The 27,688-nt window shown below is 36.9% G+C and overlaps 1 protein-coding gene across 3 annotated transcripts in view; it reads left to right on the top strand.

The window, feature by feature from the left end:
- Positions 1-6,252: 6,252 nt before the first annotated feature.
- LOC127874359 (progesterone-induced-blocking factor 1-like) overlaps positions 6,253-27,688 on the top strand; it is a 31,526-nt gene continuing 10,090 nt past the window's right edge. For all 3 annotated transcript variants that reach the window (XR_008046842.1, XR_008046841.1, XM_052418627.1), the window contains exons 1-13: positions 6,253-6,892; positions 7,194-7,314; positions 8,405-8,524; positions 9,398-9,531; positions 10,328-10,436; positions 10,887-11,068; positions 12,499-12,624; positions 13,112-13,210; positions 14,631-14,796; positions 17,183-17,333; positions 20,187-20,277; positions 26,331-26,433; positions 27,341-27,471. Coding sequence is in view for 1 of the 3 variants with exons in the window: in XM_052418627.1 (XP_052274587.1) it covers positions 6,450-6,892; positions 7,194-7,314; positions 8,405-8,524; positions 9,398-9,531; positions 10,328-10,436; positions 10,887-11,068; positions 12,499-12,624; positions 13,112-13,210; positions 14,631-14,796; positions 17,183-17,333; positions 20,187-20,277; positions 26,331-26,433; positions 27,341-27,471 (1,976 nt within the window). In the remaining 2 variants the exon portion in view is untranslated. The remainder of the gene's footprint in view (positions 6,893-7,193; positions 7,315-8,404; positions 8,525-9,397; positions 9,532-10,327; positions 10,437-10,886; positions 11,069-12,498; positions 12,625-13,111; positions 13,211-14,630; positions 14,797-17,182; positions 17,334-20,186; positions 20,278-26,330; positions 26,434-27,340; positions 27,472-27,688) is intronic.

Genomic DNA, 27,688 nt, shown 5'->3' on the forward strand with positions numbered 1-27,688 from the left:
AACCCGGTACCAGAGACTGTCTTTAAACGAAAAACACCATAGAATCAGAAAGTGTCGTCCTTGATTAGCTTGTGCGAACTGCACTGGCTAATCAGTGTGCACAGGACACCACTTATTGGACATACATAAGGCCCCGTTTTCCTGAACGCAGCCAATATGTACAGATTTCAATGACAAACTGGCCAATGTCGTCGCACAGGCTGTTAAACACTATTGATTACATACACACACTCACTGTCTGCAGTGTACCAGTGGTGAAAAATAAACAGGCTAATCAGTGTGCACAAGCAGATGCGGTGGTCATCGTTCTTAGGGTAGTTAAGAGCAGACCGACTTGCAAAACTAGCTCTTAATCTTAATTGTTCGCAAGCGAACAACTAACAAGAGAGGTGTTTGTTAAAAACAAAATGCCCCCTTCTGCCCGCTTTGAAGCCATATATTTGATCTTTGACCTTGAAGGATGACCTTGACCTTTGACCACACAAATGTGCAGCTCCATGAGATACACATGCATGCCAAATATCAAGTTTCTATCTTCAATATTGCAAAAGTTATGACCAATGATAAAGTGTTCGGACGGACGGACGGACTGACGGACAGACATACAGACAGACGGACGGCTTAACGGACAGTTCGATAACTTCATGCCACTCTTCGGGGGGCATAAAAAACACGTACGTATGCCAAATACTGCTGTTCACAGGACATTATTGTATTTCAGCTAATGGAACCACATATATCTCAGACACGTGAAGTATCATATGCAAATGATGATGATGATGGTGATGAAAATGACAACGACGACCACGACGCCGCCGCCGTCCTGCCACCGCCGCCGATGCTGCTGCTGCTGCTGATGATGATGATGCTGATTATGTTCAATATCACGACCGCATTTGAACATAGATGTAGAAGTGGACCGCTAAACATTAGAACTGACGTGTATACATGTACATCGAACAAGCATAATAGGCTTCACGAGTGTTCTGATTAAAAATAAGTAGCTTTTCTTCACATGGACTGGGTATTAAAGATAAAGACCGCAGGAGCACATTGGCAATCGAAATAGCGCGAATTCTGTACCCCGCAAATTCATGTGTTGAACATTACGTTAAGAAATAAGAACACTGCCATTACATTATTCTTACAAAATTCCTTGCGTGTCATGAATTACCAAAAGGTTGTAATCGTAACACCATTATACGTTTGCCTTACATACACGTATCGAAGGCAATTATACTTGAAGTTTTCAGTGGTAAACCTTTATCATGATTTTTGGCAAAATATGCATTGAAACATTGGTATTTATACCTGCTCTAACTGCCACACTTAAAGGGGCCTTTTCACAGATTTTGGCATTTTTTAACTTATTCATTAAATGCTTTATATTGATAAATGTAAACATTGGATCGTAAAAGCTCCAGTAAAAAAATCAAGAATAAAATTAAAAAAAGGAAAAGAACATTGCCCGGAGCAGGTTTCGAACCAGTAACCCCTGGAGTCCTGCCAGAGTCCTGAAGTAAAAACGCTTTAACCTACTGAGCTATTCCGCCGTGTATACTTACTGCACGTATTTTATACCTTATATAGGCAATCTTCGTAGTTATACAAAATTTAACGACAAAAACAGAACTCTCCAAATTATTCAATCGTTTCGCGTTGCAACGCTTTAAAAATTTTAGGTTTTATAATCGTCAAAAGGTGCATATAATGGCTATATTAAAGCATGGTAAATGTTCAGTATTACTGTTTCCTCACAAATATCATAACTAACACGAAAATTTGCGAATCTGAAACAACTTTTTTCAATTTTGTCAATTTACCAAAGCGTGAAAAGATCCCTTTAAAATGATCGCATTACCAAAAAGCTTAAAATTACGACGAAAATGATCACCCGAACACTATTTTAGACTTCAATAATCAATTTACATAATCGCGCCTGTAACTTAAGAAGCCTCTCCAAGCAAATATTCAGCAATCAATACAACCATGACCTACTTAAATACAATGGCTGTTTATACAAGTTAACATGTAATATAATGTGATTCACATAACTACTGAAAACCACACTATGGCGCATAGGCGTTTGCACGTAACAGGATTAAAGATCTTAACTACAATGTAAAGCATGTTGTTCATGAATGTTCCTTATTCTTGATCATACAAATAGTTGTCTGGAAAGGCTTGATGTATAATACAATGCATATTGCAAAACATTTACAATGGCAGGAAAATAATATGATCGGAAGAAACACGTATTAAATATCCTTGCATAATGACACATCAGACACCATGGCATGCACCTGTTTAATTGTTCTTAAGTGTTAATACTCTCTTGGTTAGTCGTTGGAAATTCTACACATTCGATACTTATCTTCCTGTTGTCATGGACATTTAGAAACTATATTCAGCCTGCTGGTATGCAAAATATATTAATGTAGAGCAGGCTTGGCTGGGATATTGATTTTATCAGACCGCCATTCCGGGCGTTGTATCAGATTGCAAAGATACAATACGTATTCAAATGTTTGTTTGAAAACTAACGGCGCACTGTCATGTTTTCAGCGCTAACATGCACGTAAGCCATGCTTAAGTACGGTATACTTTTCCACAATGAAATTGAGGCCTTGACATAAATTATTGCATTTTTAAGAGGGTTTTAACATGCAATTTAGTTGCAGTTTCGTAACATGTTACCGCTGTGTGCTGTAAACATTAAGCTTGTAATATGATGCGGGGATAAAAGTAGGCCTGTTAAAGGGAGCTTACACTTTTGAATGAAATAAGAAAACGAATGAGGTGTATTGCCAATATATGAAGGTGTGTCCCCCATTTATATGTGGTACTATATTTTTGTGCTTTATTATTCACATATCCATAATACTTATAATTAGTTTATGGAAAAGACGATTATATAAAGTACAACATGGTAGATAATAAGACGAGACTTAATGTCATTTGCAGTACATAGGATATACACTTTTTTTATTAAAAAAACAAACATAATAAAATGCAACATGAATTCAAAACCATAAATATATAATAAAAATATGTTATGTGTTTCTATTATACAATTAATCGATTTTATGATGCTTGTTTCAAACAGAAAATGATAACTGATCGCACTTAATAAAATAACTCATCCTATTACGTGTATATCCCAGTAAACCATGTCTCGTAGGAAAAGAATATAAATACACATCTAAAAACTTTAAGTGTATTATCAATAACGTAAATAATGGCCAGCTTGAAGGGGAATTTTCTTTTCTTTATTTAAGAGTGTGCAAATCTAGTATCAGTTTAACGATCGGTATGTCCAGTTCCGAAAATTTGAATAACAAATATATCAAGCATTTGCGTTACACACGGAAGTTTTATACATAAAAGTAGTAATAAGATATCAGCTATATCTGCCCGACTTAAGTTATTCATTGAAAATAATTGGCATTGCAAATATGTTCTTCCCATTTCACAAAATCTTAAGACAGCAAGCCCAAAATAAAAGGACGTACTTGCAAACCTATTTTATCATATACAAAAACAAGCTTTGCAGGGGTATCGATTGCAACAGACCGGGATTTTCCAAAGCCGTATCAGATTTCACAAGTACAATGTAAACTTATGAGGCGTTCGCCATGGGTCTTATAAATATTGGGTGTATTAACATAAACGAAATATCAAGCGCACAAGCCCTCCCGTTCATCATGTTTAAGGTACACGATCTTCAACAATAGACAAATACATACTAGTAATACATGCCATGGCCAATGCGTCCCAACATATATACCAGTGTGCAAGCTCCATTTTTATATTATAACGGGTATTGAACATAACATACATACTTGGGAATTTTACAAGTTAAGATTTATAAAATATGTTATGTTAAAGGTTTAATAATCGTACGGTCAAATAAAACATTATATCAAATCGCTGAAGGCACTGAAGTTGTTCGCTATTGCATAATCTTAGTTTTCAAAATTATGTATAGCTTTTTATACCGCAAGTTTGAAATGCACACAACCCATTCAAATTTATAAGAGTGTGTCGCAAAGCACAGGTTGAGATGTGGGTGCACTGTTTATCCTCATATTAATGTTATAGAGATAACTTAGACAAAGCACAACAATATGTCTCTCGTTTTTCGCAGATGGTTGCTGCACTGGCAGCCATCTTTAGAATTTTGGTTGCCTTGCTAAAGAATAACAAGCCTAGAATCATGTACATGTTGTAAAATGTGTATCTAATACTACATTTATTTTCTTAAATTATTGAGCAACAATTTTGGCGACATGACAGACGTTTAAAAGCAAGTCTCGTTTCCGAATAATCTACGGGATTTAACTGTGTTAACTTTAACTCAATATAGATCTAGTTATCGACATACACAATAATTGTTTTGACAGATGACGGTCCGATTGATAATTTAATTAAATGTATGCAGATATAGAGAAATGTTAACAATCGCACAGCGTATTTTCTGTGTATGTTTCTATATTTCGATAACTGTGTTATAGATTAGTATACAATCAATATTTGTAAATAGTTATACTCGGCGAATCGCCGCATCTACGCGGCGTTACTCCGCGAATCGATGCCGAGGCAAAAACAGACGCGGCGTCACTCCGCGAAATTTCGCCGAGTGCCCTCGGCATCATGCCGAGTATATACGCGGCGAAAATACGTTAACAGAAGAATCTGTCCGCGGCATAGCCGCGGACTTTGTTGGTTTTGCGTGAGCTGTACTGTACAACCTGTAGTAACTTTCTGTAAAATAAATTAAGCATTAAATAATTTAAAATGCAGTGCAAACATATATGAATGTAATTTATACTATACGGCACGGTTTTTTTACAAGCACGTGATAATATCGGTAGTCGTCGATACAATTGACGCTATTTTCGGACACTTTAATTTTCGACTCTAAGTTTTCGGACACCGGTATTTTGTGAATATTTTCGTATCTAAGTTTTCGGACACGAAAAAAAAATAATTATTTTTATGTGTCCGAAAACATAGAGTAATTACGGTAAACCTAATCACCCTGTAAAATTATCCATGAAATTACAAAACATCCGGATTAACGGCCGTGTATATGATATGTGGACAGACAAAAACATTGCCATCAGATCAAAGCTCAGAAAGATGCACGCCCTAGTCATGTCCATATTAGTTTACGCCTGTCAGTCATGGATACTGAGAGAAGGATACAGGCGATGGAAATGAGATGCCTCCGAAGACTTCTCGGGATCTCCTACAAAAACCGCATCACCAACGAGGAGGTCCTAAACAGAATCATGGTATGTATTGCAGTTTTTAAATGCTTTATATTGATAAATTTAAACATTGGATATAAAAAGCTCCAATAAAAATAAAAATAATAAAATTAAAGAAAGAAAAAAAAGTAACCCTCAACTGGGCTCGAACCACTGACCCCTGGAGTAAAAGTCTATCACTTAGACCACTCGGCATTCGTGCTCATACCATGAGTGATGTATTTGATACTTTATATAAGCAATACTCGTAGTATCGCAGAATATAACGACAACAACAGAAACAGTAAGGGTGGTGTGGGGGGGGGGGGGTAGTGAATAAGGTCACTCGCAACAGCTTTGCAGTTGGGCTAGCTCTTTAGCGACGCGGTTCTAGTATCTGGCTAATACCCTGAAGGTCGCGGGTTCAATCGCCCGTCGGGGCTGAGGATTTTTCACTGTAATATCGTAACTGAAACGAAAATTTGCGAATCTAAAACATTTTTTTTTATTTTGTCAATTTACCAAAACATGAAAAGATCCCTTTAAAACCAATTGTCATTTATAAAGGTATCGGGTCCGTTCGCCCCTATTTACACGTTCGCCCTGGGTCCGTTCGCCCTGAGTTCGTTCGCCCTATATTATCATTTGCATATCGGGGTATGAACAGTTGATTGTTCACACATATAAGCAAGTTTGAACCTTAAGTTTTCGTTAATTTATATAGTAAACAATTAGTGAAAATTACTGGCCTTTGTTACAAACACGCTTACGAGTTAAAGACCGCCGTCTTGATTAAATATGATACTGAGAATTTCATTTTATTTGTTTTGAAATTCGTTACATCGCTATATTATTGGATGATGCGATATTATTAGCGATTTTTTTATTTTTTTTTATTTTCAACCACTCGACTTGGAACCCTCGCGCAACTACAAAACTATATTAAAGTGCAACTTCCATGTACATTTGCGTTGGGTTCGATTACTAAACCGGACGATTACAACGAGATTATGTTTGTATTCGCACCGACAGCAAGTTGCAGCACGAAAATTTGAAATTCTAAACCCCTCATTTCTTGTATTATCAGGTGTCACAGTCAGTTTTAATGCATGTCAGTAAAAATAAAAAGACTTTTTATGTATGTGTAAATTTTATTAGTAAAACATTGGTTGTTATCGGTAAATAAAAGCTTCAAATATGGCAGCCAGAGATCTGTCAAATGCGTTCGACGAATTTGAATCCGAGGATTTCAGCAGCGGATTCGAAACGTCTGTTCCCACTGACTTGACTCTGTCACCAGACAGAACTGAGACTCATGGAGACAGAAAAGAGAAGAAATCTAAAATAACGAGGCAGCTTATCGAGCGCAAACAGCTTTCCCATGATCTTCAGCTGGTGCGAATTGAGTTGTCGCAGAAGCATCTGCAGATCGAGAACATGAAAGCCGAGTATCTGCAGAGAGTCGATGATTTAGAAGAACACCTGAATGATGAAAGACACCAGAAACAGATATTGCAGGCACGTCTAGAATCACAGTTGACCATTCAACAAGAAGAATCGCGCCGGAGGCAGGAGCTGATCAAGTCTGAGTTGGAGGAAGTGAGACAAAAACAGAAACAGTTAGAAGCAACAAATGAGAGGCATGCTACTTTAATGCATTATCTTCATTTCTGTTTTAATATCAACATGAATGAAAATTCATTGCAAACATTGCTGCAATTTAATGCTCGAATAAAAAGGTTGTTTCTGATAACCCAACCAACCCTTAATTCTTTGTTAATAGAAAGAAAATCAGGATCCAATTTTTATGTAATAAATACATATTTAATCTAATATTTTTATTGCTTCTTCTTAAAGATTTAGCTGTATAATATCAATAATTATCTTTATAAAATAATTCCTTTTTGTTTAAAATCATTTCAATAATTTGTAATATTTAAGGTTGCAAGAGAAAGCTGGTAATGTGCGGAGGACGCTAAGAGATTTAGACCTCACAGAGGAGAAGTTTTTTGAGCTTAAAACAACAACTGATGATGACCTGTCACTCAGGGATTATGTAGCGGTATGAAAAATTTACTAACAATATGAGCCTGGTTCTCACAAAACTGGGCTCAGTGTATGGGTGTAAAATGTAATCCCAGATTAGCCTGTGCAGTCCACAAAGGCTAAACAGGGACGAAATTTTCCACATCAACTTAATTTGGGCTAAAAAGAGGCTACCTTAAAACAAAAGCTACCTTAAAAAATAGAAAGTTTTGTCCCTGATGTGCCTGTTTGGAATGCACAGGCTAATCTGAGATGACACTATGCATGTCCATTATGCCATTGAGAATAGTTTTCTAAAAAAAGAGGTGTACATTATTTTAGTTCAAGAAGAAAAAGCTTGGGTATATTGCTTTGCATCTGTTGGTTGTTTGGTCGGGACCGTGTTGTTTCTGTACAAAAACTTGAAAACCATTTGACCTAACATCATCCAAATTGATAGGCTGGTTACATAGGATGAAAGAAAGGTCAGCAGGTTAAAGGTCATGGTCACAGTGGCTTGTATTGTAAAATGTTATAGGTGAAGGTCTGTTTGAGTACCATTAATACCCATGATAACATGTTCAAAGCAAGTTTGGGGAAGGGGGGCAGACTGAGGACACGTTTTACAAATATCTATTCAGGGCTCCCATTGGCTGGAGAAAAAAAATTGAGCCAAAATTACCTTAAGACAGTATACTTATTTTTATTTTGGTGATCTTATGAGGTTTTATGAAGAAAAAGATGTAGCCAAATTTGCTTATTTGTAGCCATTTGCTAATTAGGCGAATGGCAGCGCAAGCCCTGATCTCTGTAACTTTTGGTACTTCTTGGACATGATAATTAATTATTATAGATCTTATTAAAGCATCACTTTTCAGCGACTAAAAAACTGCTTAGCTTGATTGACAAGAATTGTACAAAATGAAATAAAATGTGAATATCAGTACACATTTAATAGAAATTAGTGTTTCTCATATAACATGGTGTTAAAATAACGCATTATTCCCAATAAAAAATGCTTTATGATCACTCACTTTTCCATAAAATTTGCTGTTCCATTTTGAATTTGATTTATATGCCTGTTACTCAATTTTTGTTAATCCTACAAATTTTCAAAATGTCTGCAGGTTCGTCTGTTTGAAAGGACTAGACCACTGGAGACTGAAATAGAACAACTTCGTCTGAAAGTCAAGACATTAGAAGACACTGATAAAGCTCAGTCCAAGCAGGTGATTGAGCTGCAAGAGGTACAGGAAACTTAATTCTTGGCATTTGATTATGGTATCAGTACTTTTTTTCATTCAAAATCGGGTCCAGTAATCGGCCCCTTTCCCAATGGACAGCTAAAAATTACCAATGGAACAATAAAAAACCATTCTTTTTTAGATCCCAATATTGTGTTCATCTCCCATACAAGTTTAACCTTAGTAAATATAATACTGAAAACATATGTATTCTCAATTTTGAAGCATTTTTTTTTTTAGCAAAACAACAACACTAATTTCCCAATTTTAATCAAAATTTCGCAATCCAAGGGGACCCAGCCCCATTTCCAAAACGGTGAAAAAAAACCCACTGAACCTTGATTTATGTGCTGAGATTTGAATAGATTTTCAAAATCAGGAGTCAAACATTTCCCCGTGCTTAAAATTGTAGTGGTGGTACACAATTTTGTGTTCAGGTTTTCTGCTGTTTGCTGCTCATCAGCATCTAATGTTCGTAGATAAAGCCTTGAACACTTGAATCTAGTGTGAAAGGTCTTCAATTAAATATAACTTTCTAAGAGACTACAAACACATCTACATACATATCTTAGTGGTAAAGGGTTGAATTGAGCCGTGTTCTGAGAAAACTGGGCATAATGCATGTGTGTGAAGTGTTGTCCAAGATTAGCCTGTGCAGTCCGCACAGGCTAATCAGGGACGACACTTTCCGTCTAAACTTGATTTTTGGTAAGGAGGGACTTCCTTCAAACTAAAAATATAAAAAAAAGCAGAAAGTGTCATCCCTGATTAGCCTGTGCAGACTGCACAGGCTAATCTGGGACGACACTTTACGCACATGCATTATGCCCAGTTTTCTCAGAACACAACTCAATTGAAGTCCCTGGGTGTTTATAGCAACTGGAGGAGGAGAGGAGGGACCATGGTGAGCTGAGAGTGAAGTTTCAGAAGATGACGCTGTCTGCAGCCGACCTCAAGTCTCAGGTGAAAACAGACAACTACAAAGTGGAGAACTATGACAGGGTGAAAAGGTTTGAACCTTTGTATCCAATCTATATTATGGTTTTTCTTTTTTCTTTTTGAAAGGCAAAGATGAAAGCAAGAATACACAATGGTAATGTTAATATATTATTGTTGAAACTTAAGAAACTTATGCATGAAAGTGTTAAATAAAATAATTTGACTATTTTGATGGTACCAAAATAAAACATTGTTCCCTGAAATTTAATTCATAAAGAAAAGTTAAAAAAGACGACGAGTCTAGTCGTAAAGATGCAAAACTAAAATTTGTGTCTGTGGCGTATGAATGAATCTGCAAAAACTGAAGCATTCATTTCATTTTCATTTTGTTTTGGTTAAATCAATAAGGTGTTGGAATGTTTTCCTCCCATAATGTCTCTGTTGAATCACACCCCTGTCCGCATAGTCTAATCAGGGACGACACTTTTCGCCTAAACTGGATTTTTGCTAAAGATAGACTCTGTGAACAAAAAATATTATAAAAGCTAATCTGGGACAACACTTTACGCACATGCATTAAACCTGCTCTTCATAGAGCACGACTCAAATGTTTTTTTGTCTCCCAAGAATGAGACACAGTCAAGTGCTAAAAAAGTGCACATTTTGAAGTTTGAGCCTCACCCTTAGAAATGGGGTTAAATTCATGTGCGGAAAGTGTCGCATTAAATAGGCCGTGCAATCTGCCTAAAGTGGATTGCATTTAAACAAAACACACCAAATAGTGGGAAAAGGTTGTTTCTGATAAGACTGCACAGACTACATTTAATCATTTAATAAGAATTAATCCATATATCTGAATGTTGACAGCGAGCGTGATACTATGGAGAAGGACAGTCTGGATGTTCACCGACAGTTGAGCGCTCTCGAGGCCTCCCATCAGAACGTGTGCAAGGAGAGAGACGAGCTCAGTAGAGAGGTATTCGCCATACTGAAATACTTGTTGTCCCCTACCGGTGAATACAGATGGGACTTATGGTTTGGGCTCTTTGCGTCAGTCTGTCATTCTGTCTGTCAGTCAGTCTGTCTGTCAGTCTGTCACACTTTTCTGGATCCTGCGATAACTTTAAAAGTTCTTCATATTTTTTCATGAAAGTTGAAACATGGACAGATTGCAATATGGAGATTATGCACGTCAATTCATTTTGTTCCTACATAAAAAATTACTGACAATGGTGGAGTTTCACCGCCCGGGGACCATATTGCTTGGCAATCTCTTGTTTTTTTCAAGTATGAGCATTAATCAAGCAAAACAACAAAAACATCAATTTCCCAATTTTAGTCAAAACACTGTTAATTAAGCCAATCCAAAGTGATGCGGCCCCATACCAAAATTGTTAAAAAACAACAACAAATCCCTTTATTGCAGGTGTCCGCTGCGCGTCAGTCACTATCCCTGTTGAAGCAGGACAAGGATTATCTCACGCGGCAGACAGCGGACATTGCCAACCGGCTCCAGTTCTCGGAGGAGAAGATGGCGCAGTTCAACATACAGCTGGACGACGCAAAGAGGTCCCGGGAGGAGATGTACGAGAAATATGTCACCTCCAGGTACTGGCACCTTTTGTGCCCCTGGATCGAATGATCGGGGGGTATATTGTTTTTGGCCTGTCTGTCATTGTGTGTGTCTGTCCCAAAACTGTCTGTCATAACTTTTGCAATATTGAAGATAGCATTTTGATATTTGGCATGCATGTGAATCTCATGGAGCTGCACATTTTGAATGGTGAAAGGTCAAGGTCAACCTTTAAGGTCAAATATATGGCTTCAGAGCACAGTAGAGGGCATTGTGTTTCACAAACACAGCTCTTATTTACTTGATAATGATGCTGATCTGGTATTTATTTCCTGTGATTTGTTTTTACAATTTTGCAGATTTAGGACTTACTGGACTTAAATTCTATCAGTGCCAATGCTAGATGTCCACAGCCAATAGTTCTAATTTCACTCATATGTTATTATATGTAAGATTGCAGTTAATAAGCATAGTTAGGAAAGATAATGCAATTTCTGTTTAATTTCAATAGAACTACCTGGAAACAAACTTGTCAAAGTACTTCGATGTTCTGTCACTGTGTGATTTTAGAAACATGTCTAGCTAGACATTGAAATTTGTGCTACATAGATGTGCATTTTGTACAATACTGTGACCCCTTTAGCAGTAGCATTTAAAGTGCAGTACATGCTACATGCAGTGCTTCAGCTAAGCCTAAATGGAAGGGCGCCTCGCACTGCCCTTGGGAAGCCCCGGCCTGCCCTTTCGAGGCCCTGCCCTTTTATGTTTTTTTGTTGTTGACATTATAATTTATAAATCTCTTATTACAATGTAATTAATTTATTCCTCATTGTAGACATTTTATTTGAATGGTTTAATAACAATGGGAATAATATATTTTAACATTTATTAAAAACATATAAATTACTATAGCGAGCATTCCAGAAATGCCCTCACGCTCGTAAGTGCCCTTTTGACAAAATTCTGCCCGTCAAAAGTTCCCCTTTTGACAAAATAGCCCCCCTGCCCTTTTCAAATCCTAGCTGGAGCACTTAACATATATTGGTTTTACTGTTTAAAACATGAAATAAACGATGACATATTGCAACAATCACTCAATATTTAAATTGAAGGATTTTTCACATATTATTCAGAATAAATGTTGAGCATCTTTTGAAAACTTTACAATCTTTGTTGACTTATTCATAATTATGATTGGACAAATATATGTTGTTACAGTTAAACAAACATTTTTTTTAGAATGCAAATTTACCTTTGCACGGTAACTTTGAGAAACATTATGGCTAATCCAATTGGTTATTTGGGAATTGATGTATTAATTATAATGAAAGTTTAAAGAAATAGAGGGAACTGTGAGATTGTAAATATTACTCCCCTTAAACTTAATTTCTTCTAAGGGACAACAAATGCGTAAATGTGCGTATCTGAGTCTTAATGGGTGAAATAATTTTTTCGTACACATTAGAGAGCAGTATAAGTCTGAGTATGAGAACAAGCTGCGAGATGAGCTCGAGCAGATACGAGTGCGGACCAATGGCGAGATTGACCGACTCCGTACCAGCAGCAAGGAGATGTATGAACGAGAAAACAGGTAATTTTACTTTTAACCTATATTTTAGCTGGATTTCATTGAAAGCCTCAGGCGTATAGAAACGCTCTCGGGTCCGTTTCTTGGGCCTATAACCAGTGCTTGGTGTCTTGGAAAAATCTAGAGAAAGCTCCCAGAATGGTAATCGTACCCGTGACCTTCTGATCGCTAGATGGACATCCATATCCATTACGTAATGGCGAACATATAAAACAGTTCAAGATTGACATTTGGTAAGGGTCTGTTTCACAAAGATTTGTATGAAAAAATTTAAGAAATCCCAAAAATTAAAAAAAAATCATGAACAATTCCATAAAAAAATATTTTTTCCCTAGGTCTGAATATCTTTTGTATTTGATTTTTTTTAAATTAAAGACAATTCTTCAAGTATCTATTTTGTACTTTGGTCTTTTTACATTAAAAAGTTGTTAGCAAGTATATTTTGCTTTGTCTCTAAGATCATCGAAGACTTATTTGATGCTTGTATTAGGAACCTGCGAGAGGCTCGGGACATGGCCATATCAGAGAAGGAGAGAGCCCAGATAGCTGAGAGGGAGACCGGAACTAAATATGAACAGCTGCTGCAAGAGTATGTCTGCTAGCCAGTTGAGCCTTGTTCTGGGAAAACTGGGCTTAATGCATGTTCCTTAAGTGTCATCCCAGATTAGCTCAAGCAGTCCACCTTCAGTTTTTATGGGATTTTCTGTTTAAAAGAAGTCTCTTTTAAATAAAAATTCATTTTAGTTGGAAAGTGTCGTACCTTATTAGCCTGTGCAGACTCCACATTTACTCTACAGTTGCATTAAGCCCAGTTTTACCAAAACAAGGTTAATTTCATCTCTGACTGTTGAACTTTTCATAAAGGCTGCGATTCAAAAGATGGCAGTTGTTTCACGTTTGTCCAGGCTATAGATCTATTGAATTAGTTTTATTTGTTCAGCTTTTGTTCCCAAATGAATCATGCATTAACGCCTCTAACTGGGATACAATTCCAAAATTGTTGCTTTTTTATGCCCCCCTTGATATGTGGCATGCATGTGTATAATCTCATGGAGCTGCTCATTTTGAGTGGTCAAAGGTCAAGGTCATCCTTTAAGATCAAAGGTCAAATATATGGGGGGGGGGGAGATAGTGTTGCACAAGCACATCACTTGTTTCTTAAGATATTAATAAACTTGTTTTCACTTCTCACTAGCATATCTATCCGTAGTATCGGCCCTCTTAATGAATACATACGAAATTTGGAAGTGAACAAATACAAAAACTTGCATACAAGTGTTATATGTCAATCTATAGTTAAAAGTGTTATTTTTGACATAACGAAAAATGCATTTAAATCGGAATTGTTGTGACAAATTACTGGCTAGAATTAGCTCCCTGTACTATTTTGTATCATGTAAAATGGTTATCATAATATCGGCCCTTCTGATTGGTTTCTAAGATTTGTTCTATGCGCATGTGCTTGTTCTAAAAATAGTATCTTAATGGGAAAACAAAATTCTTGCTAAAATTGTTCTAAAAATATTGTTAAATTTTATAAAAAATTAAGTGGCATTTAAAACATTTGATGCAGCTACTATTAATCCAAACATAATTGTGTTACGTAATTTAAAAATCATAGCATCACCCTAGAATAAACATGACCTACTTTCCAATGAACACCCGAACTTATGAGAATGATCGTCGTAATAGTCATTGATAACCATCAAATAAATTAAAATTTATAAAAATTAAAAAAAAAACACAAAACTTTCCAGCACTTCTTGAGGGTTTTTCGTTTAAATCACAATTCCATGAGGAGGGCCGATACTATAAAAATAAGGGATATATTTACGGGTTTGGGCTTCTCCAATAAAAGCGGTTATCTGATTGCTAGCTCTCATAATTTTGCCAGATAGAATTGTTGTAATCAAATTACTCTCGCCCTTTCCACTAATGAAGAAGTACGGTAAGTACAAATACAGACACATTAAACAATGTCCTACAATTTTCCAACTCCCGTTCCACAGACTTCGCAGCCTACAACTGAGTGGGGATGGCCGCGTGTCTGACCTAGCCAATGACCTCCGACTGAAGACTTTTGAACTGGAGCGTCTACAACTGGTGCACGAGGAGACGGTGAAAAATCTCAAGGAAACACAGCTGGAGGTGGAGAAACTTACCAAGAAGGCAGAGGTATACACACTATTTGTTTCTAAATATTTTACACTGCAACTCCAATATATCGCGGTTGAAGGGGTCCAAAGATCGCGACCGTGATATATCCGGCGCACGTTAAATACTTTGTAAGGTTATGTATGCATGTATATGTATGCATTAGCATCGTTATGCAATCTAAAAACACGCTATTTACCTACCTTATTCAATTATGTGTTATATCCATATGTTATTCATTGGTATAACACAAAACATTATTCCTTGTGAGTATTTTCAAATTAAATTTGTAATCCGAAGAACATTGCCGAGTTGTATTGTTCAAGAAAGCATGCACAAATTAGACCCATGTACAAAATGACGTCATTCATTCTCATGAAAAGCATGGAAAGCATGGGTTTTAATAGTAGTGCATTTTGACAAACTGAGGGATCTTTACCTCTCAATTAAAAGCAAGTAGTTTACACTGTATCTAACGCACACAGATTGTTGAGATAGGTCAGTATTGACGTGTGACATTTACAGTTATATTTGTGTACACCTTCATGTGTGCACTGGTGCGTTTCGGCAGTTCAAAGCAAATTCAATACAGAATGGTAACACCGGAAATTACCTGTGATGTTTGACAAGAGGGGCTATTGTTTATCGCAGTACGCATGTGTTAAAGTGATGTACAATGTAAGCAAACAATCTGGTCAAAACTGGATTATGAATGTTGGATTAAAGTTGGTGAAAAAAGGGAAAAATACTAGCTTGAAACGGATTTTAATTCACTAAATTCTCAGATTAAAACATTTTATTTGGGGATTATGCACGTCAGATTTTTGGGAGCCATAGCCGATTCGCGATATATTGGACAACGCGATATAACGGACCGTGATATATTGGAGTTGCAGTGTATATATTTTATTTTGTACTGAAATAAATTATAAACAATTATTAATTTAATGAGTATATATATTATTAGCTCTGCTCGGAGAAAACCCGAGGTATTGTCATAGCCAGCTTGTCGTGTCGTGTCCGTCGTCGTGTCGTCCGCCATCCGCGTTGTGCTAAAACCTTAGCATTTTGTCAAGGTTTTGAACATGGCTCTAAAATCAAAGTGCTTCCACCTACAACATTGAAACTTCATATGTACCTGCACCTTGATGAGTTCTACACACCACACCCATATTTGGGTCATTAGGTCAAAGGTCAAGGTCACTGACCTTTAAAAAAAAATAATCTGACAAGCTTTCATTTTTTTTTAAATGCACCCTCAGCCGAGCACTGGCACCCGTTAAGCGGTGCTCTTGTTATTATTTGTTATAATTTAATTTAACAAGAGCACTGCATAACGGGTGCCACGCTCGGCTGCGGGTGCATTTTTTATGCCCCCATTACGAAGAAAAGGGGGTATATAGTTTTCGCACTGTCTGTCGGTCGGTCAGTCGGTCGGTCGGTCACACTTCGTGTCCGCTCTCTAATTCAAAAAGTTTCCATCCGATCTTTACCAAACTTGGTCAGAAGTTGAATCCAGACAATATCTAGGTCAAGTTCGAATATGGGTCATGCCGGGTCAAAAACTAGGTCTTGGGGTCACTTAGTGCATTTCAAGGATTTAGCATGGTGTCCGCTCTCTTATTGAAGTAGTTTTCATCTGATCTTTACTAAACTTGGTCAGAAGTTGTATCAAGACAATATCTAGGTCAAGTTCGAATATGGGTCATGCCGGGTCAAAAACTAGGTCACTGGGTCACTTAGTGCATTTCAAGGATTTAGCATGGTGTCCGCTCTCTAATTGAAGTAGTTTTCATCTGATCTTCACTAAACTTGGTAAGAAATTGTATTAAGACAATATCTAGGTCAAGTTCGAATATGGGCCATGCCGGGGCAAAACTAGGTCACTGGGTCACTTAGTGCATTTCAAGGATTAAGAATGTTGTCCGCTCTCTAGTTTATGTGGCTTTCTGATTTATTTTGATATTCTAAGACATTTTTATGCCCTCAAAGGAGGGCATATAGTGATCGGACTGTCCGTTCGTCTGTCTGTCCGTCACACTTTGCGTTTAGATTTCGAAAAATGCTCATTCTATGTCGCTTCAGATAGCAATTTCATATTTGGCATGCATGTGTATATGGACAAGGCCTTTCCATACGCACACAAATTTTGACCCCTGTGACCTTGACCTTGAACTTAGGGTCCGCGTTTAGGTTCGAAATCTGCGTTTAGGATTTGAAAAAAGCTAATAACTTCTACCAAGCGTTTACACAGTTATACTTTTATGTAGTGACAAAGTTACAGTTGGGGGCATCCGTGTCCTGTGGACACATTTCTTGTTTTTAGAGGTCACAGTGACCTTAACCTTTGACCTAGTGACCCAAATATATATATATTTTGAATGTATGGTTCCCTGTCTCTCTGCAGGTGTTGACCAAGGAATACTACGGCCAGCAGACGGGTCTGGAGAAACGTATATCTGAGTTGGAGTCTGCTTTACAGGAGAGGGAGGGGAGGCTGCAGACGTATGAGCGCATGGAGAAGGAATTGGACGACGTTGTCATGCAGGCTGCTGAGGGTACGGCATGTTTTAAATATTAGTTTTAACCTATGTATTTTAGCTTGATGTCACAGAAAGCCGAAGGCTTATTCAAACGCTCTCGAGTCCGTTTCCAGGTTTGAATAAGTACTTGGTGCCTATTTAGGAGATTCAATGAACTCTCTCAATGTTGGGAATGAACCAGTGAGCTCCGAGTCGCTAGGCAGAAACCTTATCCATTAGTTCATTGTGACCCAAAAAAGCATTTTAAGTAGGGATGGTAACGAATTTCCGAATATCTGGATATCCGAATACTGTTCAAGTATCCGGATAGTAAAAGAGGATCCCAAATACTAAAATAAACGATACTTCCCCTTTTGTTATGCAAGTTATGGTCCTTATAGTATATTTCTATGTTAATCTGTACACCAGGCATCGTTTGCAGACTATCATAAATCCATTAACTGGTTGTTATGGTACCAATGACAGTATCCCCATCATTATGGCAAAAATAGCTTAGTTTGCTGATTGTTTACTTGCACCTTCGTGTTTTGTTTTACGGTCATTTTTAACCGACAATTGACAACAAATGGCCACTGGGCTTTACTTAACGGGTGCAACAGTTAGCAAACATATGCTCTGTACATTCATTTTTAGCTCACCTGAGCATTACGTGCTTTTGTGATCGCTCTTTGTCCGTCGTCCGTTGTGCCTTGTGCGGCGTCAACATTTGCCTTATTAACTCTCTAGAGGCCAGGTTTATTGTCCAATCTTCATGAAATTTGGTCAGAAGATTGGTCTCAATGATATGTTGGATGAGTTCGAAAATGGTTACGTTTGCTTGAAAAACATGGCTGCCAAGGGGCGGGGCATTTTTCCTTATATGGCTATAGTTAAATCTTTTTAACACTCTAGAGGCCACATTTATTGTCTGATCTTCATAAAACTTGGTCAAAAGATTCATCCCTATAACATCTTGGATGAGTTTGAAAATGATGCGGGTTGGTTGAAAAACATGGCTGCCAGGGGGCGGGGCATTTTTCCTTATATGGCTATAGTAAAACCTTGTTAGCACTCTAGAGGCCACATTTATTTTCCGATCTTCATGAAACTTGCTCAGAAGATTAGTCCCAATGATATCTTGGATGAGTTAAAAAAATGGCAACCTTTGCTTGAAAAACATGGCTGCCAAGGGGCGGGGCATTTTTCCTTATATGGCTATATATGGCTTTAGTAAAATCTTGTTAACACTCTAGAGGCCACATTTATTGTCCAATCTTCATGAAACTTAGAAGATTGATCCCAATAAGATTGATCCCAATAATATCTTTGACGAGTTCGAAAATGATGCCGGTTGGTTGAAAAACATGGCCGCCAGGGGGCGGGGCATTTTTCCTTATATGGCTTTAGTAAAACTTTGTTAACACTCTAGACGCCACATTTATTGTCTTATCTTGATGAAATATGGTCAGAAGATTTGTCTTAATTATATCTTGGATGAGTTCGAAAATGGTTACGTTTGCTTGAAAAACATGGCCGCCAAGGGACGGGGCATTTTTCCTTATATGGCAATATAAGGCTAAGGTAAAATCTTGTTAACACTCTAGAGGCCACATTTAAGGTCTGATCTTCATGAAACTTGGTCAGAAGATTCATCCCAATAATATCTTGAACAAGTTAAAAAATGATGCTGGTTCTTTGAAAAACATGGCCACCACAGGGGCGGGGCTATTTTCCTTATATGGCTTTAGTAAAACCTTGTTAACACTCTAGAGGTCACATTTATTTTCCGATTGTCATGAAACTTGGTCAGAAGATTTGTCCCAATGATATCTTGAATGAGTTCGAAAATAATTTTGGTAGCGTTTAAAACATGGCCACCAGTGTGGGGCATTTTCCATTAAATGGCTCTATATGACTATAGTAAAACCTTGTTAACACTCTAGAGGCCACATTTATTGTCCAATCTTCATGAAATTTGGTGAGAAGATTGGTCTCAATGATATCTTGAATGAGTTAGAAAATAATTATGTTTGCTTGAAAAAAATAGCTTCCAAGGGGCGGGGCATTTTTCCTTATATGGCTATAGTAAAATATTGTTAACACTCCTAATTTACTGTCTGATCTTCATGAAACGTGGTCAGAAGATTCATCCCGATAATATCTTGGACGAGTTCAAAAATAATGTCGGTAGGTTGAAAAACATGGCTGCCAGGGGGCGGGCATTTTGCCTTATATGGCTATACTAAAACCTTGTTAACACTCTAGAGGCCACATTTATTTTCCAATCTTCATGAAACTTAGTCAGAAGATTTGTCCCAATAATATCTTGTTATCTCAGGAGAGCGACTTTGGGCCTTTCAGGCCCTCTTGTTTTAAATTAGTGAATACCAATCTTTCCCTGTAATAAAACGCAATATAAATTAATTTGTGTCTTTCTTGACATTTGAATAAACAATGAATTTAATCGATTACTGCAGGCTATTTGTGCCTTATTTCTAAAGCTTAATGTACAAAGAATATAAAATATCTAGCTTGATAAATGTTGCATCAGTTTTATGAGTTGTTTTTTTAATGAATGTGTTTTGCGACTTTGATATTTTGTGTATAAGTAACATACATGTAATTGTTTTAAATAAGTCATATAATCATATTAAGACGTTTGTTTTGTTCAGTTGTGTGTTAACAGTGCTAGATAACGTATTCCCAGTGTTGTGATGTTGGTAGTGATGTTGGGGGTAGTTGTTTGTAGATTATTTATAAAAGTATATGGATATCCAGACATATTCTGACACTGGATGCGGTTATCCGAATACAGACAGATTTTGAATATGATTCCCATCCCCAATTTTAAGACTTACTGCTATCATTTCACGGTTTCTCTGTTTTCAGTGGAGAATGAGGAGGAAGCGGAGAAGGTTCTCTTCTCGTACGGCTATGGTGCCAATGTACCAAGCACAGCCAAACGAAGGCTCCAGCAGAGGTGAGCAGTCAGATTGCGAAATATTTAATGGAGAACTTTTGTTAAGTTAGGCCACGACTTTTTTTTTTATTGGTTTACAAATATTATTTTGAAAATGGTCAATCGGGCGGTCGAAAAAAAAAAAAAATTGGAAAAAAAGTTAATACTAATAACATCAGAACAAAGACAACATATCTTTTATAACATTAACACAGAGACAAAAATCAAATTATGCAATGAAACACATCTATATCTTCAAATGAAATGAGTCCTAAAAGCACCTTTTGTAACATCAGGCAATTTTAAACACTCCATTACATGACATACGTTCTTCTCCCATTAAAAAGAAAAACTGCGCTTCATTTCTGTACTACGATGCGCACCATTGCGCAATGCGATGCCCATTGCATAAATCTTATAAATTATAAGATAAACTACTCGTACACAAATTATGTGTTTGCTCTTACTCAACTTATGAGATCGTCCATGCAAAAAAATCGAGGTAGATCGATCCCCGCGTCGTCACTGTAATGTTTGTTAATGTTGTTGTTGTCATGAAAACTCGTTGATTTACGATGCAAAGCGTCTTATTTTTACTGCACAAATTAATCTAATCATATTTGTCAACTTCGCTTTTGCTTTATTTTGATAATTTAATCCATAGTTTAATGTTAGCAAGTGTTTTTTTTACTGGAATTGTAAACAAGGAGTCAGTTAAAGTCTTCGGAAAATGTGCAGTCTTTGTGAATTGACAGTTGACGTCATCAAAGGAAAGCCGCTTTCTGTCTGAAGCAATAAAGCGACAAATTTCGCGCCAACAAAATTTGTTTCCTTTGTCTAGCAATCAACATGCCTAACCAATCGTGTGTTTGTTTCTCAATTGCAATCCTCCAATTTAATAATTGCACGTGCATATCTCCTCCCTTGAATCTTTTGCTGAGAACGGAGGCGGAGTTTAACAGTTAATTTGAGCTACTGTTTTACCCAAGTTGAGTTCCGATTTGCCGAAATTACTCGGCCCTTAGCATTGAAACGACAAATACATTTATCAATCATTTTCCGAGATATACCGATTTGTTCCTATTTTGAAAATTTCTGTACAGTTCCTATAAACTATGGCGGACATGTTTACAAAATTCCTAAACATAAATATTGTAAATAATGGCAGTGTTTTATTGGATTATTTATACTAATTATCATATTGCAAGGTAATACTTTTTTATCTACTATAATATCGGGTTTGTTTAATGTAATTAACATGTTAAACAATATAGTTGCGTCACAGACTCGGAAATAAATTTGATGGGTTCGACATTTTACTGACGCTGATTTTCCTATTGTCTGTAATTTTTACCCGAAATAAATTTTGAGAAGTGCCCATTAAAGGACTGGTACATGTACATAATGTGTCACATTGAAAAATATCCCGATCTCTGCAATATTTGTGAACCAATCGTTGATTGTACTTACTTGATTTTATTCGCAACAGTACTCAAACTGGATGTGTTTTTTTTCTCGTTTCGCTCGTTTTTCAGTGCGGGCGGGAATAAAATATATATATAAAAGACGATTTTCCGAATTTTTTTTTCCCCCATTTTCCAAAAATTAGGGTCGGCGGTTTTGTTAACCAAGAAATATTAAAGTCGGGGCCTAAATAAAACCTTTTTGCAGTCTTTCATTGGGGATAAGTTATTAACATATACAAGTTACAGAGTCATAATAATATCAATATCATAATAATAAGGGTCTTTTTAAAGGACAGTTAGCGTTGATTTATATTTCGAGGGTATGCCCCTATGTAGCGAATAACAGTATGACGTAGATGACGAGAAAAATGATCTATTCTATATCCAATAAATTCATCCAATCGGCATTCTTCATATATACCACGTGACCTTCCAATATATTCCGGTATTGGATCCAAAAAGTCTGTATTTTTTAACCAGGTTTTCCGAAGGAAAAAACTGGTTATTAGATTGGCGAATGCGGGCGGGCTGGCTGGCTGGCGGGCTGGCTGGCGGGCTGGCGGAATAAGCTTGTCCGGGCCATAACTATGTCGTTCATTGTCAGATTTTAAAATCATTTGGCACATTTGTTCACCATCATTGGACGGTGTGTCGCGCGAAATAATTACGTCGATATCTCCAAGGTCAAGGTCACACTTTGAGTTCAAAGGTCAAAAATGGCCATAAATGAGCTTGTCCTGGCCATAACTATGTCATTCATTGTGAGATTTTAAAATCATTTGGCACATTTGTTCACCATCATGGGACGGTGTGTCCCACGAAAGAATCACGTCAATATCTCCAATGTCAAGGTCGCCACGACTAAAAATAGATTTAAAAAAAAAAAAAAACTTACAAAGGGGGTTAATTTTTTTTGGTCATTTCAAAAGTTCAGTTTGAGTTTTCTCCCTTTATCAGATTTTTTTTCACAATGAAAACCTGGTTTTGTGACAATTTTGTCCCTTGTTCCATATTGGACAGTTGAGTACAAGTGCACTAAGCAATTGTTTTATAACGATAAAAGCTGTTACCGAGAAAAAGTATCCGAATGTACTATAATCGACTCACACGGGCGCTTGTCTTGAAAATAGCATAGATGCAATTAAAGCAATTTAAAATCAAAATTAAAATGAAACAAAGAGCTGAAGAAAGGGATATAGAATAAAAAGCTTATTAGACGTTTAAACTGTACAATACGTGATATATTTGGACTCGCACACAGTTAGAAGTCATATTGGACTCGCATAACGGCTCGTCCAATATGACGTCCAACTGTGTGCTCGTCCAAATATATCTCTGTATTGTACAGAGAAACGTCTAATAACCTATTATTCTTTTATCACACTTTATACTATATATATAAACGGTATATATGAGCCACTCTTTCAGAAAAACAGGGCTTAATGCACGTACATAAAGTATCATCGTACATTAGCCTATGCCTCCAGCACAGGCTAACTGGGGACGACACTTTCCGTCTAAACTGGATTTTCGCTAAGAAGAGAATTCCTTTTAACAAAAAATACCATAAAAACGGAAAGTGTCATCCGCACTGGCTAATATATGATGACACTAAGTACATGAGTTAAGCCCTGTTTTCCCTGGGTAAGGCTCGTATTGGGCGTGTTACATTTGTGAACAATAATATGCAAGATTCAGTTTCTCAAATTACGTAGCGAATTGATGCAAACAAATGTTAGCCATGGTCATGGCCATTTTTTTACCACAGGGGCATGGCTTTAAAACACTTTCTTGGTGACCTCTTGAGAATATTTTTATTCCGTACAGCACTCTTTGGTTACAGAGAAAAAGATTTGTGTGCCTTCACAAATTGGGAGGCATTAATAATTTCCATCTGTATGTGCGTCTTGAAGCATGTGTTATGAACTCCTCCTTAAATATTGTTGGGTTCTTGCTAAAACATTCACAGTTGAACGACCTAAATGTGAAGATGATGGTGAGTAAGGGATTTTGGACCCTGACAATTTTTGGCAGAATTATGGCCATTTGTCCTAATATAAAAAAAATATTTTTGCCCAAAGCTTGAGTTTTAAACTCGTCTTTAATGGGGCGATCTTGCTCAAACGTTCACAGTTAAATTACCTTAATGTGAAGATGGTCTTAAAGACAGGAATTTTTGGTAGAATTCTTGGTCTTTGTAGGTTTGTCCACTGTAGAATATGAAGTCTCAAAATTGTATATTGTTAACTCCTCTTTAACTATAGATGAATATCTGTCAAAGTTTCACAGTTGAAAGACCTTAATGTGTAGGTAATCGTTAAAAAAGGAATTACAACTGCAACAAGGTTTGGCAGACTTACAGCTCTTTGTAGTTTGCTATTATATATAATATATAGTTCTAGCATTGTTTGTTGATTTCGCTCAAACTTTTACAGCTGAATGTGCAGAAGAACGCTATGGAAGGAATTTTGACTGCAAGTAACTCGCAGTCTGTTCATGTTTTATGCTGTTTGCTGCTCATAGGTATCTAGGGGTTAGAACTGAAACCTTTAAAACTTGTATTTAGTAAGAAAGGCCTTTAATCAGTGTTTCAGATCGGCCCCAATTTCCTCAGGACAGGTGTCCTAAATGGTAAATTGTTTTCCAGACATTTGTCCTAAATCATAAAAAAACTTTCAGACAGTTTTGTTATCGTACAGTTACAGTAATAAATAAAACAAGTCAAAACTAAATGCAATGACATTTTACTTCAAATAACACTATAGACTTTGGAGAGTTCAAGTATTCATGGTCAAAACAATTTCCTAAGCACAGCTCTTTTCCATGCCTCTAAGGCCGCTTCAAAAGAGGTCCTTTGGGCTTGCCATTAATACTTTTCAATGTCCTGAGTGTATGGGTTTAGCCTGTTTCTCAAGGCTTTAGAGTTTGGTTTTTTTAACGGAAAATCACCATTTATAGCCTGTTTACTGGACATGTGATGGCAAAACTGACCAATTTAAGAGGTTAGGAAATTTATCAATATGAAACTTTATTATCAAGTGCCACAAAGTTAGTTGCAATAATCCAAGTCTCAGCTATTGACCTTCCGGATGAGCTGTACGTGTGTGCTCATAAAAGCTCAAAGCATTCAAGGACAACTAAATGTTAAGAGAGAATTTCAAGGATACAATTAATAGTGAGGTCTCTCCTGATGGGTAAGATTTTTCTATTAAAATCTCCGACAGAAATTAACTTATACTTATGCCTAGATACATATAACCCTATTGTACGTATTGATCGATGGATGCATACATGTTCAAACTCTATCCATTACCCATAATCCAGTCGTGTTTACATTATACGTCGAACATTAAAATTCGGAAGATTTTTCAAATTACTAATTTCATTATGCCCATTTGCGAATTAAACAAAACGTTAACATTTATGTGAAATCAATTCAAAGATAATTGGTTAAAACGCTTTAAGCGTCAAATAAATGTTTTGACAATATTACGCATGCAATGCACAATTTCCAAAAGGATTACACCCGGTTGCCATCATTCATAAGTTTTCTAAGTTACTAGTCACGATTTAAACGTGGAGGTTAACAACGTAGCGTCTGATTAGAATGGTAGGTCTAACAAATCCAACAAACTGCCACAAAACCAAACACTTATGTCAATTACGTCACGCGTCGTCTGCATACTTTTAATGCAGGTATTGAATGCCTGTGAGTGCTGTCCCTCATTTAAAGCGTGCGCTCTTGTTGGTCAAGATTGATTTCCAACAGAACGATGCTCCACTTTAAGGCGGGCTTAAGTTGGGTAAATAGATACATGTTATTGACAGACGATCGTAAATTGGCTCTTTAAATTTTCGGTGAAGTCAATATTGCTTTGATCTTTAAAAATACGCATGGATATCAAGAGCGCGAATTTTCTCGCACACATGCTGCAAATATGCGCAATCTTTGGAAAAATAGTGTGATTTGTGTAATCGCGCGGTCTAGAATGCACACTGATATTTGATCGTCCAAAAGACTTGAATTATTCCTACAGAAATGTACGGGTCACATTGTCTGACAAACGGTTTATTTGTCTGCCCGATCGTCGCACTGAATACAATTTCTTCGGTCATTTGAAAATTTATCAGCCAAAAGCCGAAGGGCCGACCCAATCTGAAACACTGTTAATAAAATTTAACTTTCTGAGGGACTACAAATGCGTACAAATACGTATCTAAGTGGTAAAGCGTTAAGGTAACGTGTTGGGATTAATGTCAAGTGTTGGGTTTAAGATTAAGTGTTGAGATTAATGTCAAGTGTTGGGTTTAAGATTAAGTGTTATGATTAATGTCAAGTGTTGGGTTTAAGGTTAAGAGTTAGGATTAAGGTTACGTGTTAGGATTAAGGTTACATGTTGAGATTTATGTCAAGTGTTGGGTTTAAGATTTAAGTGTTAGGATTAATATCAAGTGTTGGGATTAAGAGTAAGTGATAGGAATAATATCAAGTGTTGGGATAAGATTCAGTTTTAGGAGCAAGGTAAATTGTTAATATTAAGGTTAAGTGTTATGATCAACTTCACGTATTTGCAAGGGATAATGTTACTTACCAAGTTTTCTTTTCAGTGTGCATTTAGCCAGAAGGGTTCTACAGCTTGAAAAGATCAATACTTCCCTACGACAGGAGATTGACAGAGAGAAGAAGAAAATAGTTCAATTAGCGGAAGAGGTAGGCTAGTTTGGATCAAGAATAATTGAGAAGACTGGGCTAAATGGATGTTCATAAAGTGTTATCAGAGATTAGCCTGTCAGTCTTCAGCCATAACTTTGTCGTTCATTGTGAGATTTTAAAATCATTTGGCACGTTTGTTCACCATCATTAGACAGTGTGTCGCGCGAAAGAATTACGTCGATATCTCCAAGGTTACCGTCACACTTTGAGTTCAAAGGTAAAAAAATGCACATAAATGAGCTTGTCTGGGCCATAACTAAGTCATTCATTGTGAGATTTTCAAATCATTTGACACATTTGTTCACCATCATCGGACGGTGTGTCGCTGGAAAGAATTACGTCAATATCTCCAAGGTCATGGTTGCCAGGACTGAAAATAGATTTATTTTGAAACAAAGGGGGTTAATTATAAACAATCAGTTCAGTTTGAGTTGTCTCTCTTTATCAGACTTTTTTTCAAATTGAATACCTGGTTTTGTGACAATTTTGTCCCTTGTTTCAATTAAAACAAAACAAAAAAGTTATTTTTTATAGAAAGTGTCACCCCTGATTAGCCTGTACGGACTGGCTAATCTGGAAATACACTTTATGCACATGCATTAAGCCACGTTTTCTCAGTGGGAGGCTTAATAATTAAACATCGCTTTTAACATATCTGAAATGTTTATTATGATTCCATTTACATTTATGAGGGCAAGATACCCTTTTATTTTCGCAAATATTTCTGCTGAATGTTTGGATTAAAAAAAACAACAAGAACACCAGGCACAGAAATTTATGGTTGACTGTTAGCTGGGGGGAGAGGCTGCATTTCAGTTTAAATTATTGGTCTTCGGAGAGGTAATCTGAGTGCTTTTAGCGACAGCAGTCCCTTTTTAAATCTGTTTGCCTCCGGTCTATGCAGGTGAAGAGCACCAACTCCATTCTGGACCAGGCCCAGCAGCCGTACAACTACCTGATAGAGAGCATGCGTACAAGGGACTCACAGATCTCCAAACAGAAGGACTACATTGGCAGTCTAGAGGAGGAAAACCAGTAATGACCAACTGTTGTTCACATAGGACAATTATTTAAAAGTGCTCCTGCTTGGTCCTAATGGAAGGGCACTTCACCCTGCCTCTCTGAGGGTCCACCTTGCCCACTTAACCCTTTACCACTTCGATATGTATTTTGACGCATTTGTAGTCCCTTAAAACGTTACATTTAATTAAATACTTTTCTTACTAAATTCAAGTTTTAAAGGCTTCATTTC

Source organism: Dreissena polymorpha, chromosome 3 (assembly GCF_020536995.1).
Source record: "Dreissena polymorpha isolate Duluth1 chromosome 3, UMN_Dpol_1.0, whole genome shotgun sequence".
Lineage (NCBI taxonomy): Eukaryota > Metazoa > Mollusca > Bivalvia > Myida > Dreissenidae > Dreissena > Dreissena polymorpha.